Source organism: Triticum urartu, chromosome 6A (assembly GCF_056163025.1).
Source record: "Triticum urartu cultivar PI428250 chromosome 6A, HENAU_Tu73, whole genome shotgun sequence".
Lineage (NCBI taxonomy): Eukaryota > Viridiplantae > Streptophyta > Magnoliopsida > Poales > Poaceae > Triticum > Triticum urartu.
In genome coordinates, this window is record NC_141878.1 from 107,109,696 (window position 1) to 107,126,803 (window position 17,108).

A 17,108-nucleotide genomic window follows, 5' to 3' on the forward strand; every position below is an offset into this window, starting at 1 on the left:
CTCCTTATAAGGGAGGTTCTTTCCCCACTTGTATGAGCATGAGAACAAGAGGGATATCCACACGCGCTCCTCCTCCGCCGCCCGCCTCGCCACGCCACGCCTCGTCACGACGTGCCGCGGGTTGCGGGAATGAGCCGAGCCAATATCTAAATTTTTGCCACGCACTATGGGTATACGAAAGGTCACACGGAAGCTGAAAAGATTTTTGCGAAAGTGGAGTTCGAATGCGAACGGTGCAGCCCTTCGGCTGCTGGCTGTTCGCTTCGGCTCCGTCTCTTCGTTTCACCTCCCGTCGCTACCCTCTCGCCTCCTTCTCTTGTGCCTATAAAAGGGAGGTCGCTCCTCCCAGAGAGACGCACCAGAACCTCTTCCTCCTCTCGCCACAAGTTCCTGAGCACTGCGTTGCTGCTACGATCTTCCCCATCCCGGCTTGCGGCGTGCACCGCAGGTCGGGACAGTAGGCCTCCGAAACCGCACCTTTTGAGTCCTGTACGGGAGAAGGGTGATAAGGTTTTTGGAGAGCGCTCAGCGCGACTACTGGCTGCTTCATCACGGACGATCCGGTCGCCGACGACTACTTCCCCGACGACGACTTCTTCCCCGACGTCCACGATCTCCTCGACGACATGGAAAGCGAGGACACCGACCCCAAGTCCAGCACTTCCACTGCTGCTGTCTCGTACGTGTTCTTACTCTTTCTGTTAGATGTCATGACACAGTTCTTTGCTCTACTTTCCGTCCTACATGTGTTAGGTTCTACTTCATATATGCAATTTCATCTAGTGTCTGTTCTAGATGTGTTTAGTTCAAATTCATATATGCAGATGCTCTTTACCTTCTCTCTGTCCGAACGCTAGATGTGTTTAGTTCAAGTTCATATATGAAATTCTCTTTACCTTCTCTGTGTCCGAACGCATGACTTGTTTTATCTCTACTATATTAGTCATGCTTTATTTAGTATTTCTGTTAATAAAATCATTCGGTAAATTGCTCATATTTCCAACACAAGTGGTGCGGTGATAATGAATTTGAACGCGAGAAATAAATGATTTTGAGTCATGCCATTTTATCTACGACTAGACGTAGAAATTATGAAGCAGATAGTTTTGCTAAATTTTCTCTGTACCTAGATTTGGTAGGCATGTGTGGCTTGGCTACGCACATGATTCTGTAACAATTCCTTTGACCATTGTTGTCGAATGAAGTGGGATGAGGCTTTCTCAAAAAAAAAATGTACCTGATGCAACGAATGGAATAGAGTTACTTACTTGAACACAATCCCCTAAAAAACTTACATTTTTGCAAAAATGAATCAGATCTATTATAAAAATTCATCAGAAATAAAAAAGAACTTATTTGAACACAATGTTTTTCATCTTCCTTCTCTAACAAAAAGAGTTCGTCTTTTGCGGGGCTCACAAATAGTTTGTTTCCCTATTTTGCAAGGGATGAACCAGTAGAGAAAGACAACGTTGGACTACTTAGATTATTACACAGCCAATGGCCCGTGGAAGTGATATATATGTGGTCACTGGCGGAGCTATGTGTTGGGAAAATGGGTCATGGCCCGCCCAACACATAGCAAATACAATGTAGGACTGAGAGTAAACTAGGTCATGTGGGTAAAAATAGTTGGCTTCCTTTGTGCCGGCCCATCCAACTTTTCTTGCATAGCTCCGCCACTCTATGTGGTCATGCATGCACTTCTATTATACCATACCATCACTCTAATAGCACAACAAAACATGACCAGCAATGAGTACAAGTGGCACAGAGTGCAGACTCAAAACTCCAGGAAATGATGACAACGAAGGGTGAAATTGTTTCAGGAACAGGACAAAATTATTCAGAATACAATGATCTAGATATATACATAGCCGCTTATATGGCAACCTCATCAGAAAAATGGACATAAAGATCTTCCCATAACCAAGCAGCACATACACTTGTTGGTCAAAACTATCACATATACAACCCATTATTCAACAAACAGGACACAATTATCCAAAATATCATAATTGAAAAAATACAATGATGTAGATTTATGAATAGCTGCTCATATGGCATATCCCAGTCTTAAACTACAAGTATATAGATGGCGCCAAAGTGTACAATTGTTCAAGGAACAGGACAAAAATTATCCAAATTGTTATGAGTCAAACTACAAGTATATAGAGATACGCGTAGCTGCTCAATATGGCATATCACAGTCTCAAAACTCCCCAGAAGGATAAAGGGCCCAAAGTTGATTAAAACCACATCATCTTCTACCCATCCATGCCCTCGAATCTCCGGCATCTCGTCTTGTTTCCTGCAGTATGCTCAATATACCTAAAAACCTCTGCATTTCGGCAGGAGGATGGTATCCAGAGCGCTGCAAATAAAGAGCAATAGCCAGGGTTACTTAATAAACTTTCAACATATACAATGACCACAATACAGCAAAAATGCAATTTACTCTGCTCTCAAGACAAGACAGTAAAAATGCAATTTACTCTGCTCTCAAGACAATACAGCAAAAATGCAATTTACTCTGCTCTCAACAGGACAAACAATATGTGGTGATACAAAGAAGGCATAATAATTGCAGTACCGCTAACAAGTGTTTTCTGAAAGCACAAGATGAAGAAACTCTTCTTCCACAGATCCAATCGGTGACAGAACTTCCCAGGAGGAATTCAATGGCTGGCTGTCATTCATCTGTCCAAACAAGTTAGTAACTGAGAGAGAATATGTGGGCATGCAACAGGACACTGGATGAATGTCTATCGTAGCACTTCAAATATTGAGTTGTTTTCTGAAGATTCAAGACGATAAACTTCATTCAGAGATACAAGAAGTTGTGGAACTTCCCAGAATTTGTTCCATATGCCAAGGCCACATGGAACATTTGAAACACCTGCAAGCAAAGAAATGGAGGAATTTCATGCTGAGGTAGCTTCAATCTGTAGCTGCTTCTCATGCATTTCATCAAACACTTGACAAACGCACCAATTGCCTTACCTTTGTCCATAGCCACGAGGAATCCCACGAATAGGAAGTAGGCGAGGATGATGCTGATCTCGTCGCGTGCTTGGCTTTGTGAAGGTTGGAGGCTCCATCCGTGGAGCAGTCAGCTGCAGCCGCCGAGGAAGACCAGCGATCAGCGCAGGAGGAAAGCGAGAACTCTGGCCGGCATCTCGCCGCTGCGCTACTTCTGGTCCCTCTCCGGGGCTCTTCCAGCTGCGACTCGTGCGCCGGCGCGGTAGCAGAGGTCCGCGGCCACAAGCCCACAACGGTCGCGATGCCGAGGTAAGGTAAGGATGGCACCCGGCGGCGGGATGCCGGTGCAGACGCGCCACCGCGGGGGACGCCCTGGAGAAGTTCGAGGCGTGGGGTCCAGGCCACCGACGAAGAGGAGGAGAGACCGGATACGGTGCGTCGCTGGTGGCTCCGGCGGTTGGACCACGGGCGGCGGCGGCGGCGGTTACGAGTCGAACTCGGATTGCGTGGTTTCTACGCGACGGGGTTTCGGGGGTCGATCTATATCAGCCGGGCTGCGGGGATAGATCGCACTTTTCCTTCGATCCGACGAGCAAGCCGCCTCCTTGATTGATCACGCGCGACGTTCTCCCGGCGACCTAACAACCCGGCGACGGCGAGCAAAGAATCCGGCGAGCTTCTCTCCTTTTTTTCCGATCATTTGAATTTTAGCATCGCAATTGTTCTAGTATTACTTGTTTTGTCTGTGCAATCACTTGGTCTCTCTGTTCTTTGCTGCGCTCTTTGTTTTGCAGAGATGGCTAGCCATGTCGCTGCGACTCTGCCGCCGCTGTTACCTACCCCGGCGCGCTGCCTCCTCCTGACGCCTCCTCCGGCGGTGTACACGGCTCGTGTAGAGCTGGACACCAAGAAGCAGCAGCCTGGACGTGCCTCTATGAGCCGAAGCTGGATCAGAGACAAGATCGACCTTCCCGGACGTGCTTCCCGGAGCTCCAGCTGGCTCACTGACAAGACGCTCCGCCGTGTCGGGACTTTGAACGGCGGCGTCGAGCGCTTCGCCCGCGGGGAGATGCCGAGGGAGAACTGGAAGAGACCGGCGAACCGTACGCCATCAGTCGACCGGTGCGAGAAGAAGCTGAGGCCTCCGACCGAGATAGTGGCAGCCTCGGAGGCATCACTCCTCGTCGGCCCGGCGCCGTCAGTCGGCCGGTTCGAGAAGAAGGAGACGCCTATGACTGAGATGGTGGCAGACTCGGTGGTGGCATCCTTCGATGGCCCTGCTCCGTCGATCGACCTGTCGGAGAAGAAAGCAGAGCCTACGACTGAGATGGTGGCAGACTCGGAGGCGGCGACACTCTTCGCTGGTCCTGCGGCGTCGGTTGACCGGTCGGAGAAGAAGCCAATGCCGCCGGCCGTGGTGGAGGCATCACCCTTCGCTGGCCTCGCTCCGTTGATGTACCGGCCCGACAAGAAGCCGAAGGCTCTGGCTAAGATGGAGGTGGACTCGGAGGCATCCTTGTTCGCTGGCCCGACATTCATGGTGTCGCCGGACCCGAGCGAGCTGCCCATGCCGACCTTCATCATGTCGCCGGACCCGAGCGAGCTGCCCATGCCAACCTTCCTCTATAAGCACAAGGTGGCTAAAGTGTTAGCTAGACTAGTCGCTCCGATGCTCATTGATCAGCAAGAAGATTGAAGCCGCTTTTAGTATGTAGTAGCTAGGTGGAGTATACTGATCAGCAAGATTGAAACTGTTTTCAGTATGTAACTAGGTGGACATGATTAATACAATTGCCACCATTTATTCCTGAGGTTGGCACTGATCTTATCTGCGGTGGAATGAAATGATCGTGTTCTGCAAATAAGCGTCAGTCGACACGGCATACTGTGCAAAGTGCAAACAGAGACATTCTCGCAAACACCTTCAGGGCGTGAGTACGACAGGCTCCTTCCAGGGCCAAGCTCTGGGCCAGGCACCTTGGGCCGCGTCGCCATCCTTTGGATGAGCTCCGTCCAACTGCTTCATCGCCTCGGCTGCATATCTGTCTCTCTCCCTCCGGCGGTGCTGCTGACCCGGCGCATCTGTCGCCGCGTTCCTCCCCGCCGCGTCGGCGTACAACCGGCGGCTCTCCCCGTCGCTGCGGCCCCCGGCTCACCCGCAGGCGCGTCTCACGTCGCCCAGCGGCCAGATCCCCCCCAACGCCGCCGACCGCCGCTCGCCCTCCTCCCCATCTTCAAGCTCTGACCCGTGGCAGTGCACTTCAACCTGGGGCCAACGACCCAGCGGCCTGCGGCAGCGGTGGCTATGGCCGGCTGCTGCTGCTGCTAGGAGCCCGGCCCGCAGCCACAATAGCACGCCGACCAGCCATCATGTCTGTTGAATCAATGTCTCTCACTAACACTGGGAAACCGAATTATGCAAGTGGAAGGTGAATTTTCCACATCTCCTGACACAGCCTTTACGCCATCCCAATACAATTCTATTCATATATGATTCATGCCATGTTGGAAGTAGGAAATGAAGTTTAACATTGTCGAGTCAGCGCAGCTTATTGTAGGAAGAGGAGATACGAAATTTAACATTGTCGAGTCAGCGCAGCAGATTTTGGAAGAGGGGTAGCTCAACCAGGCATTTCTAGCCAACCACAGTACCTTGCTTGACCTGCTTGAAATCCCCCAACTTATGGACATATTTGTTTTGTATTTGAAGTTGATTGATATTTTTATATGACATTTGGTGCTCACATATGCAAAATTTTCAGGTTCCATGGTACATCTGCTGTCACATGATCTTCTTGATGCATATTCACAATCAAAAATAGATTTTGTGCCTACTTGCTTTCTTATGCACCGTGCTGTTAGCTCGTGGGAGAATCAGTAAAAATAATTCTGACATGAAACTGTATATGATTGTTCTGAAATTAGTGGTTCCACGGTGTCTATATATCTAACGTATTTACTTTAGCAGTTCAGGAGGATGCTTTTGGGCGATACACCCTACTTATGTAGGAAGAAATGAAGTCAGCCTGCACCAGGGGTGCACTTGACAACAACAGGGACACAAAGTTGGTCTGATTGACAAGGCTTCTGGTTAGCTCTTTACACATGGTAATTTAAACATCTGAAAATCAAGATTTATTTCTGGTTATCACTAAAGAGAAGTATTCTTGCTAAATCAGCTTTAGCTAGGAGAGAATGGAAAAAAATGTTCTTTACCTAATCAGCTTTAGGCAGGAGAGACTACAAAGGAGACGAAAAATGGCATTTTTGTCATAAGATATCATTGGAGCGCCTCTTGTGTGCTTTCCCTGTAGATTCCCTTTGCTGGACTGCAGAGTCAAATGTTCTTATTTTCTAAACTCGATATTTACAAATATTAACCATTTGTGAGCAGTGATAACGGTTACATGGTTTTAGCCAAAATGTCTAGCTAAGACTTTCTGATCATATAGGACTCCTACTACAAAGAAAACACAGAAGGCGGTCATAAAGATGATGGCCTCACTACCAATCTGTTTTATGGGGTCAATGGAAACTGAACTTGCTTTTGCCGAACCACAATGGTTTGCAACCATAGAGCCACACAGTTTGGGGTTTCCACCAAAGCTAGAATCCGGAAACGTGCTAAACTGGCCCGCGTTTGGAATAGTGCCTTCCAGGTCATTATTAGAAATGTTGAATCTGGAAAGGAAGTGCAGATTGTTCAATGCAGCTGGAATCTTACCAGTGAGATGATTACCGGACAAGTCGAGCATCTGCAGGTTCGTGAGGTTGCAGATCTGTTCTGGTATCTCTCCAGATAATCTGTTGGAGCTCAAGTTAAGTGAAAATAGTCCTTGTAACTGACCGATCTCCTCCGGAATCATACCAGTGAAATTATTCATGGCTAGATTAAGCTCTTTAGGAAAAGCACTGGGCGTGAGGTATTGCAGAAATTGGTTCTTGTTCCAAACAGGCAGCTCAAAGAATACCTTTGGTGCAGTACTATCTGATTCTAGCATTGGCATCTCCATTAAAGCACTTGGAATTTCCCCTGTAAGGCTGTTGTTTGATATATCTAGAGAGAAGAGAAATTTTAGGCTGCTGATCCATTCAGGTATGGGCCCAGTTAGTTTATTGCCTTGCAAAAATAGCATCCCCAAATTCGGTAGCTTCGATAACCAATCAGGTATTTTTCCAGACAATGAACAATGATTTATATAAAGAACCTGGAGATTCTTGAAACCATCAATGCTGACATCCTCTGGCATGGTCTCATGCAGGAAGTTGAACCCAAGATAAAGGGTGGTGAGGCTCCTGGAACTGCTTAGGATCCGAAGTGTTCTTGTGATATTTGTAAGAGAGTTATTAGCAACTGATAGGAATGACAGGGACTTCAGATTGCCTATTTCTTCTGACAATTGACCATGGAAAGGATTGTAAGATAGCCGTAGTGCAGTCAGCTTGCTGCAGGAGTATATGCTTTCTGGAACTGTGCCGGTGAAGTTATTGGAAAGAAGATCTAGTTTTTTTAGATTGGACAGACTTACGAAGTTGACCTTGGTAAGTTCTCCGCTAAATTGGTTTGCCTGGAGGTCAATTGTTACAAGATTTGTGCAGTTGCTTAGAGCTGCTGGCAGCTCCCCTGACATGTTGTTGTGTTCCAAATGCAGCTCCTCCAATCTCTTCACGTCACCTATAGACTCTGGAATATTGCCGCTGAGCTCATTCCCCCCAAGATCAAGGGTGACCAGATTTGTGAGCTTGCTGATGCCATCAAGAGCTCCTTCTAACCTATTGTTAGGCAATGAGAGGTGCTCTAACGAGATTACCTTGAAGAGTTCATCTGGAAGTGTACCACTGAGGTTGTTGTAGCCAGCACCAAGCAATTTCAGCGCCGAGCAATTACTGAGCCCTGGAGGGATGTTTCCACTGAGTTGGTTGAAACTGAGCTCAAGCACGGCAAAAGATGGGGCGCTAAAACATGGTGTAGTTGGTATCTGACCAGTAAACCTGTTGCTGCTGGCATTAAGAACGACCAGGCTCTTCATCGCCTCCCATGTTGTGGATGGAAAACTGCCTGTAAACAAGTTGCTTGAGATGTTGAGTACCTGCAGAGGCCGCACAGGGGTTGAAGATGGCAGCTCACCCAGGCCTCCTGTCAGGCGGTTGAAGCTGACATCAAGAACAAGGATGCTGCTGGATGATATTAACTCTAGTGGCAAGCCACCGGACAGCGAGTTCCGGGACAGGTTGAGGCGCAAAAGCCCGGTGAGGTTGCCAAGGAACGGCGAGATGGGCCCCTCGAGGCCTCGAGAAGCCAGTGAAACATCAGTAACCTTCCTATCTTGGTTGCAGGTGATCCCTTCCCATGTGCAGCAGTCAGTGTCGTGCCGCCATGACGCCGTGAGGCCGCCGTTCCACGATAGCACGGTGAGGAGCTGGAGAAGGGAGCTCTTCTCCTGCTCGATGCAAGAGCTGGTGGGAGAGACCAAATAGAGCAGCAGCACCAGAGCCAAGCTAAATGGAGGCATGCTAAAATTCTTGGTGTGCTTGTTGTATGAAATGTAGTGGCTGCACGGTATTGTGGTGAAACTGGCAATGGCCTAATGAAGAAAGAGCGTGCAAACGGAACTGTGTTACAAATTATTCTGTTTGTGACGTACAGAAGCATGACAGCAGACTTTGAAGATTGCAACTGCACTCGTACTCCACTTTAGGATTTTGTGAGAGCTCCGGAGCTACTCAAGTTCTTATTGCTTTGTACAAAAAGTCCACCTCACAGAGTCACAGTTTCCCACTTGGAAGGAGACGATCGTCAGTTGACGGGCATGTGTCTGTGAGCGCTTACGTAGAAGCTCATCTCTGATTCTCTTCTTTTGAGTTATAATTATTTGACATCAACCAAAATCTCACTAAGACGACCAAATGGGTGAAGGTGGACTTTAGAAGGAGAAAGAAGGCCTCGAGGAGGGAGAAGAACCCTTTGGACATGGAATGAGAGTGGCTGGAGGCGATTTCAGAGTCAAATAAAGGTAAAGTCAAAATTATTTGCTCCAGCTTATTCTCTCAACTTCAATAGAATGCTGCTGGATTCTCGTGAGGCCGCCATCCCGAGAGAGCCCGGCGAGGAGCTAGAGAAGGGAGATCTTCTCCAGCTCGGTGCAGGAGCTGGTCGCAGAGACCAAAGAGAGCAGCAGCACCAGAGCCAAGCTAAATGAATCCATGTGTTAAAATTCTTAGTGTACTTGTTGTGTGAAAAATAGTGGATGCACGGTGTCGTGGTGAAACTAGCAACGGTCTAGTGAAGAAAGAGCGTGCGAACGGAACTGTCCATTCTGAATATTTTTGTTTGACAGTTTCCTGAAACTGTACATTCCGAAAACATACTAAACTGCCATTTCCTAAACAAAAAATAAGAGCTGTCCATTCGGATTCTGTCAGTTTTGTTATATATTTTCTGTTTGAAATTTTCGGTGATGTCATTATGACGCGGCCTATTTTTTTTTTCTGAGCTGCTAATAATATGCAGTGTTAAGTCGAGTGTCGAGTACCGGTGTCTCACTGGTAGTCGAGTGGCTAATAATATTTTGTGTCAAGTAGAGTGTCATTGTATTTCAATGGAGTGCATATATGTCATGGATCATTGTACAGGTGACTAATAACATTTCCTATTAAATCAAGCGTCGATGCTATTAAGGTTTGCTGCTACTCAGATGCAATCTTCTCTTACAAATTACTCTGATCATTATGACGTACAAAAACATGACAACAGACTTTGAAGATTACGACTGCACGTGTACCACTTTACGACTTTGTGGAGGTCTCGAATTCTTACTGCTTTGTACAAAAAGTCCACCTCAAATTCTTAGTATTGCTTTGTGCAAAAAGTCCACCCAAGAGAGTCATTGTTCCCCACTTGGAAGGAGATGGTCGTCAGCTGAGGGGCATGTCGTTTTCTTTGAAGATTGTGATCTCATCAAAAATTTCATTGTAAAAAGACAAAACAGGTGAAGATGAACTTCAGATAGGGAAAGCAGGTCTCGAGTAGAGAGATGAACCCTTTGCACACTGGCTAAAGGCGATTTTAGTATAAAAAAGGTAAAGTAAAAATAATTAGCTTATTCTCTCTACTTCAATTGACCGCTGTTGGATTTAATATATTTAGTATGACTTGGTGATCAGAACACCTATCAGTATAACTTCTAAAAGGTTATTAAAAAGGGGGTAATTTTAATGGGCATGTGTTCTTTTTCTAGGTTGTAGTTGGACTGGGCTTAGTTGAGGTAGCTCATTTGAGAGTGTCATGCTTTGTCAATATCTATTGCGGGACTTGTCATTTTTTGTTACTAGAGCTATCAATCTCTCAGTTAAACAACTTGCCGGGAACACAAGACATCAATCTCAATCTCTCAGTTGGTATGAAATTCTAAATTATTTTTGACTTCTACATGCACATATGTGGTCTCTAGGTTAAGATATGTACAGTTGAGTTAGTCTAGGTCAACTCCCAGAAGTTCATACAACAGTGCAACTAGCTTAGGTTAGCGAGAAAAGGTTCATACCAACTTTTCTCTAGCTCAGCTGGGCTAAATACAAGGCAACCAATTTGTATATACACTTAATATTATAGGGGTGTATATCATTGCGTGTAAATGCACACTTGTGTCATATCTTGGAACCAACTTCATTAGTTTAAAAGTAAAATAAAAGAATTTTTATGTGTATACTCAAAACACTAGCACTATTTGCAAAGCTTGTAAGCCTATTTTTTATTAGTAGGAAAAAAGCTTGTCAGAAACCAATCATTTTCTTAAAAATCGAAATTGATCATTTGTGGACGACCAAAAGGGACATATACAATAAGTTTGGCTAAGATAAGTTGCCATGCAAATGTTGTTAGTCACACTCCTACAATATCATATTGTATGCTGGCTGGCAATCCCCCCGAGGATATTGTTATGCTGGCTTGGCAATACCCCACTAGTGCAGAATCGGGCAATAGCACCGGTTCGTAAGGCTCTTTAGTGCCGGTTTGGTAACCGGCGCTAAAATGTAGGCACTAAAGCCCCCCCCCCCTTTAGTACCGGTTCAGCACGAACCGGTGCTAAAGGGCAACCACGTGGCACGAGCCAGCTTCGGGGGCAGGGAGACCTTTAGTACCGGTTGGTGTCACCAACCGGTATTAAAAGGTTGGGGGGGTTTTGGGTTTATGATTTCTTTTTCATTTAATTTTGTGTTTTCCATTTAATTATTTTTCGTTTGCTGGTATTTTACGATACTACATATTGTACACGTTATGCATATATATAAATAGAATTTCTAGTAGAACCGATCATAATATATATATATATATATATCATCGAATGTCTCACAACCACCATTAATTAATTCACACATAGGTGCCTTCAGAGCCAGTGGCATTAGCCTAGCTAATTGGTGCCTTCGGAGCACGATAACAATTGGAAGTGGTTCATGGGGGCGGTAGCGAGTAATAGTATTCTCCTTTAGGATCTATAACCTGGTCGAGCAAAAATCCCGATATTTCCTCTTGAATTGCTTCTATGCGGTCCTGTGCTAGGAGCTTGTCCCGCACCTCTTTGAACTGTTAAGAAGGAGATCAATATACATGTGTATTAGTTGTGTGACTAGATATCGATAATGGTGTAAAAATTGTGAATAGTGTTCTGACAATCGATATCGTACTCACTCCTGTCTTTGAGATTTGCTCCTTTCGTACGCCATCATGCGAATGTTCTCGCAAACGTAGTATGCACATAGATCATTCCCCGGCGCCTGCTTCAGGACCTTTACGAGAATAAAATTTGATCAGATAATAATTAATCAAGCATGATAATTAAAAAGATGGCAGCTAGCTAGTACTACTTAATTACTTACCTTGGGTCGATACCATTTCAGATTTTGTTTCCATGGGCCTGGAGTGGCCCTGATGAACTTTGCCCAAGCCCTGCCCGCCGACAAAGAAAATGAATAAATGGGTTATTAAATAGTTATTATCAGGAAATAACGAACTAATTAAATAGGCCGAGATATAGTTAATAATGATTGAAATTATCTGTTGACTATCCCCTTCACGATGGTGTAGTCACTTGCTTTCTTAAGTAGTGAGTCTAGTACTTCAACTGTTCCTTCATCAATTTTAATGATTAACAAGATCCAGTGAAATCTGCATGCACACACGTTTGCATGTCTTAATTAAGCGGGTATATGTAAGCAAAAACATGTAGTTATAGCTAGTAGGGAAAAACAGAATTTGTAGTACAAGACAATGTGACTCACTGGAAGTTGTAAGGAAGTAGTATATCTTCATTGTATTTGAGTTCTTTGAAGAACTGTAGCATGCTTTCCTCTACACTTTTTTCGTGATATGGATCTATTTTCCATGTGTATTCATTAATGGTATTTGGGTCAACGAACCCAATGCCATAGCGTCCACCTTTTTTCATTTCATAAATCTTCATCCTGCATAATATCACAGAAAAAAAATATAGTGAGGATAATTATAGGTAATGATTGATCAAAATGATCACTACAGCTAGTTTGAGACTTAAATTACAGAAAGAAATCACGTACAGACAATAGCAACTGACGATAGATTTGTCGAGTGCGTCTTTATTGTATAGCTGAAATAGTTCTGAATACTCAACGGTCATAGCTTTCTCATGGTAGTAATGCTCCTTGTTGACATTCACCATGAGGGACTCTCGATTGAAAATCTTGGTAATGTCCATGTACCATTGATGCAATTCATACATTCTCGTTGGGAGCTTATTGACCTCCTCTGGCTCGACCAAAGGTTGGCCCCGAGCATATTTCCGTTTTATTTCCTCCTCTCTAGTCGGAGACATGGGCTCGATATCGAGGAGTTGTCCAACAGTGATCCCGATCGATTCAGCCTGCGCAATATGCCCCTCGGTTATTACCACATCGCCCACCCCGGGAACGTTAACGGTTTGCCCACAATAATATTGGGCGCGCCTACTCTCATGTGTTGTTGGCACAACAAGCGGGGGGATTGATTGCGCCGCCTGTTCTCCCAGCTGGGGAACGGTTTTACCGCTCCTTTTGCTAGCTGATTTGCTCGAGCTCGAGCTCGCCTCTTTCTGTAGACGTGCTCGATTTAACTTCTTGATGTGGCGCTCATAGTCTGTGTCAATAGGCTTGGGAGCTGGTGCTCTAGCCATACGAATGAAGTGGTCAATCTTTTCCACAGGCACTTTCTTCCTTGGCGGCGGTGGCGGTTTTGGTGCAAAATGGGCTTCCACCTCGGCCTTCGATATGGCTACGTTTTCCTCCTCGGACTTGTCGTAAGGCCTCTGCGGAAGAGGCGCGAGGCTTGGACCATATTGAAATCGCTTGCCTCCGTCTGTACCTCCAGTACTACCTCGACTTGTACCGCTACGTACCATAGCTGAGGCGGCTCTCTTCCGTGATTGCTGAGGCGGCGAAGACGGCTGACGTGGCTGAGTTGGAGGAGGAGGAGTGGCCTGAAGCTGTGCCAGACTTGGAGGAGGAGTGGCCTGAAGCTGTGCCGGACTTGGAGGAGGAGTGGCCTGACGCTTTGCCGGACTTGGAGGAGGAGGAGTGGCCTGAAGCTGTGCCGGACTTGGAGGAGGAGTGGCCTGACGCTTTGCCGGACTTGGAGGAGGAGGAGTGGCCTGAAGCTATGCCGGACTTGGAGGAGGAGTGGCCTGACGTGTTGGTGGACTTGGAGGAGCGGGAGTCTGCTGACTCGGTGGCGGACTGCGACGAGGAGTCGGATGACGCGGTGTCGGTGGCCTTCGAAAGATGATGCAATCCTTTCTCCATAGGATGATACGATGGTTGGCCTCTCCTAATGTGTGCTCATCGTCACCTCCAGGAATGTCAAGCTCTAGCCCCGAATATTGGTCCACCACCTCATCAACCAAGACACGAGCATAGCCCGCTGGAGTCGGGTTGCAATGGAAGGTTGCCTCGGGGGGATTTGTAAAAGTAAGGGCGTCCGCCACCTTCATGGATATGTTCTTCATTTTAACCCATTTGCACCGAAACAAAGGGATCTTCAAACCACGTCGATAGTCAAGTTCCCATATGTCCTGTATATAACTATAATATGTTTCCTTTCCCGTCTTGGTTTCTGCATCAAAGCGGACACCACTGTTTTGGTTGGTGCTCTTCTTATCTTGGGCGATCGTGTAAAATGTATTACCATTTATCTCGTACCTTTTGAAAGTCATTATATTCGAAGATGGTAACTGGGACAGCAAGTACATGTCATCTTCAATAGAGGTGTCATGCATGGTACGTGTCTGCAACCAGCTGGCGAAACTCCTGGTTTGTTCACGTGTAATCCAGTCATCAGACTGCTCCGGGTGTTTGGAGCGTAGCAAATTCTTGTGTTTATCCATATACGGAGCCACCAAGGCGGAATTCTGTAGAAGTATGTAGTGTGCTTCAGTGAGAGAATGTCCGTCCATACATATTATTTGTTCCCCTCCTAGCGTGCCTTTTCCATCTAGTCTGCCCTTATGCCGCGATTCAGGAATACCAATCGGCTTAAGGTCAGGAATAAAGTCAATACAAAACTCAATGACCTCCTCATTTTCATGGCCCTTGGAGATGCTTCCTTCTGGCCTAGCACGGTTATGAACATATTTCTTTAAGACTCCCATGAACCTTTTAAAGAGGAACATATTGTGTAGAAATACAGGACCCAAAACGTTAATCTCTTCGCATAGGTGAACTAGGACATGCGTCATGATGTTGAAGAAGGATGATGGGAACACCAACTCGAAACTGACAAGACATTGCACCAAATCATTCTCTAACCTTGGTATGATTTCTGGATCGATTACCTTTTGAGAGATTGCATTGAGAAATGCACATAGCTTCACAATGGCTAATCGAACGTTTTCCGGTAGAAGCCCCCTTAATGCAACCGGAAGAAGTTGCATTATAATCACGTGGCAGTCATGAGACTTTAGGTTCTGAAACTTTTTCTCTACCATGTTTATTATTCCCTTTATATTCGACGAGAAGTCAGATGGTATCTTAATACTGAGCAGGCATTCAAAGAAGATTTCCTTTTCTTCTTTGGTAAGAGCGTAGCTTGCATGACCCTGATGTATGCCGTCTTTTCCGTGCATACGTTGCTGGTCCTCCCGTGCCTCAGGTGTATCTTTTGTCTTCCCATACACGCCCAAGAAGCCAAGCAGGGTCACACAAAGATTCTTCATCACGTGCATCACGTCGATTGCGGAGTGGACCTCTAGGTCTTTCCAATAGGGCAGGTCCCAAAATATAGATTTCTTCTTCCACATGGGTGCGCGTCCGTCAGCATCATTCGGAACAAGTTGTCCACCAGGACCCTTTCCAAAGACCACCTTCAAATCCTTGACCATATCATGTACATCAGCACCAGTATGGTGGCGAGGCTTCGTCCGGTGATCCGCCTCACCTTTGAAATGCTTGCCTTTCTTTTTTACGGGATGCCTGCTCGGAAGAAATCGACGATGTCCCAGGTACACATTCTTCTTTTAATTAGCCAAATATATACTGTCGGTATCGTCTAAACAGTGCGTGCATGCGCGATATCCCTTGTTTGTCTGTCCTGAAAGGTTACTGAGAGCAGGCCAATCATTGATGGTCACGAACAGCAACACCTTTAGGTCAAATTCTTCCCCCATGTGCTCATCCCACGCACGTACACCTGTTCCATTCCACAGTTGTAAGAGTTCTTCAACTAATGGCCTTAGATACACATCAATGCCGTTGCCGGGTTGCTTAGGGACTTGGATGAGCACTGGCATCATAATGAACTTCAGCTTCATGCACAACCAAGGAGGAAGGTTATACAAACATAGAGTCACAGGCCAGGTGCTATGGTTGCTGCTCTGCTCCCCAAAAGGATTAATGCCATCTGCGCTTAGACCAAACCATACGCTCCTTGCGTCATCTGCAAACTCCTTCCCGTACTTTCTTTCGATTTTTCTCCACTGTGACCCGTCAGCGGGTACTCTCAACTTTCCGTCTTTCTTACGGTCTTCTCTGTGCCATCGCATCGCCTTGGCATGCTCTTTGTTTTGGAACAAACGTTTCAACCGTGGTATTATAGGAGCATACCACATCACCTTGGCAGGAATCTTCTTCCTGGGGCGCTCGCCCTCGATATCACCAGGGTCATCGTGGCTGATCTTATAGCGCAATGCACCGCATACCGGGCAAGTGTTCAAATCCTCGTACTCACCGCGGCAGAGGGTGCAATCATTAGGGCATGCATGTATCTTCTGCACCTCTAACCCTAGAGGGCAGACAGCCTTCTTTACTTCGTACGTACTCTCGGGCAATTCGTTGTCCTTTGGAAGCATATCCTTTATCATTACCAGCAACTTTCCAAATCCCTTGTTAGATACACCATTCTCTGCCTTCCATTGCAGCAATTCCAGTGTGGTGCCCAGCTTTTTCTTGTCACCTACGCAATTCGGGTACAACAATTTTTTGTGATCCTCTAACATGCGCTGCAACTTCTTCTTCTCCAAATCACTTGCACAGTTTCTCTTTGCATCGGCAATGGCCCGACCTAGATCATCAACGGGCTCATCCGATGCCTCTTCTTCAGCTTCTTCCCGCATTGCCGGCTCAGCTTCTTCCCTCATTGTTGTATCATCGTATTCAGGGAACCCATGGCCAGGATAGCTGTCGTCGTCCTCTTCTCCTTCATTGTCTTCCATCATAACCCCTCTTTCTCCATGCTTGGTCCAAACATTATAGTGGGGCATGAAACCGGACTCAAACAGGTGGACGTGAATGGTTCTTGACATAGAGTAATTGTGACCATTCTTACAGCCAGCACATGGACAATGCATAAAACCATCCGCTTGCTTGTTTGCCTCAGCCGCAAGCAGAAAAGTACGCACGCCATTAATGAACTCGGGAGAGCATCGGTCATCGTACATCCATTGCCGGCTCATCTTCAATACACAGCACCAAAAACATCAAATTAATACAATACATAAAGTTCATACATAAAGATCATACAACACTTAAATGCAACAAAAAAATAACTCTCTAGCTAAAGAATTTAAATGCAACAACAAATGCGATCAAGATCGCAACTGAGGTAACAATTGATCCAACAGCATAAT

At 46.1% G+C, this 17,108-nt stretch overlaps 2 protein-coding genes across 7 annotated transcripts; one reads left to right on the top strand and one right to left on the bottom strand.

Annotated features, from left to right (window-relative positions):
- The first annotated feature begins 2,382 nt into the window (after positions 1-2,382).
- LOC125515757 (uncharacterized) lies at positions 2,383-9,399 on the top strand. Of its 6 annotated transcripts, none has more exons than XM_087526834.1 (4): positions 2,383-7,150; positions 7,245-7,524; positions 7,635-8,800; positions 8,900-9,399. In XM_087526834.1, exon 1 carries the CDS (start codon positions 3,779-3,781, stop codon positions 4,676-4,678), a length of 900 nt encoding a protein of 299 aa, XP_087382960.1. In that variant the 5' UTR covers positions 2,383-3,778; the 3' UTR covers positions 4,679-7,150; positions 7,245-7,524; positions 7,635-8,800; positions 8,900-9,399. The 6 variants fall into 6 exon arrangements, with proteins under 6 accessions (XP_087382960.1, XP_087382958.1, XP_087382959.1 ...); XM_087526832.1 differs by having other exon boundaries at positions 2,383-6,090; positions 6,435-7,150; positions 7,635-9,399; XM_087526833.1 differs by having other exon boundaries at positions 2,383-6,072; positions 6,435-7,150; positions 7,635-9,399.
- Positions 6,396-8,510, bottom strand: LOC125513645 (tyrosine-sulfated glycopeptide receptor 1-like). Its single transcript, XM_048678808.2, has one exon. The coding sequence runs from the start codon at positions 8,493-8,495 to the stop codon at positions 6,396-6,398; it is 2,100 nt and encodes a 699-aa protein (XP_048534765.2). The 5' UTR covers positions 8,496-8,510.
- Positions 9,400-17,108: the final 7,709 nt, after the last annotated feature.

What these genes read in the sequence shown, in the direction of transcription:
- LOC125515757 (XM_087526831.1), top strand. Translation starts at nt 3,779, where the DNA reads ATGGCTAGCCATGTCGCTGCGACTCTGCCGCCGCTGTTACCTACCCCG.
- LOC125513645 (XM_048678808.2), bottom strand. Translation starts at nt 8,495, where the DNA reads ATGCCTCCATTTAGCTTGGCTCTGGTGCTGCTGCTCTATTTGGTCTCT.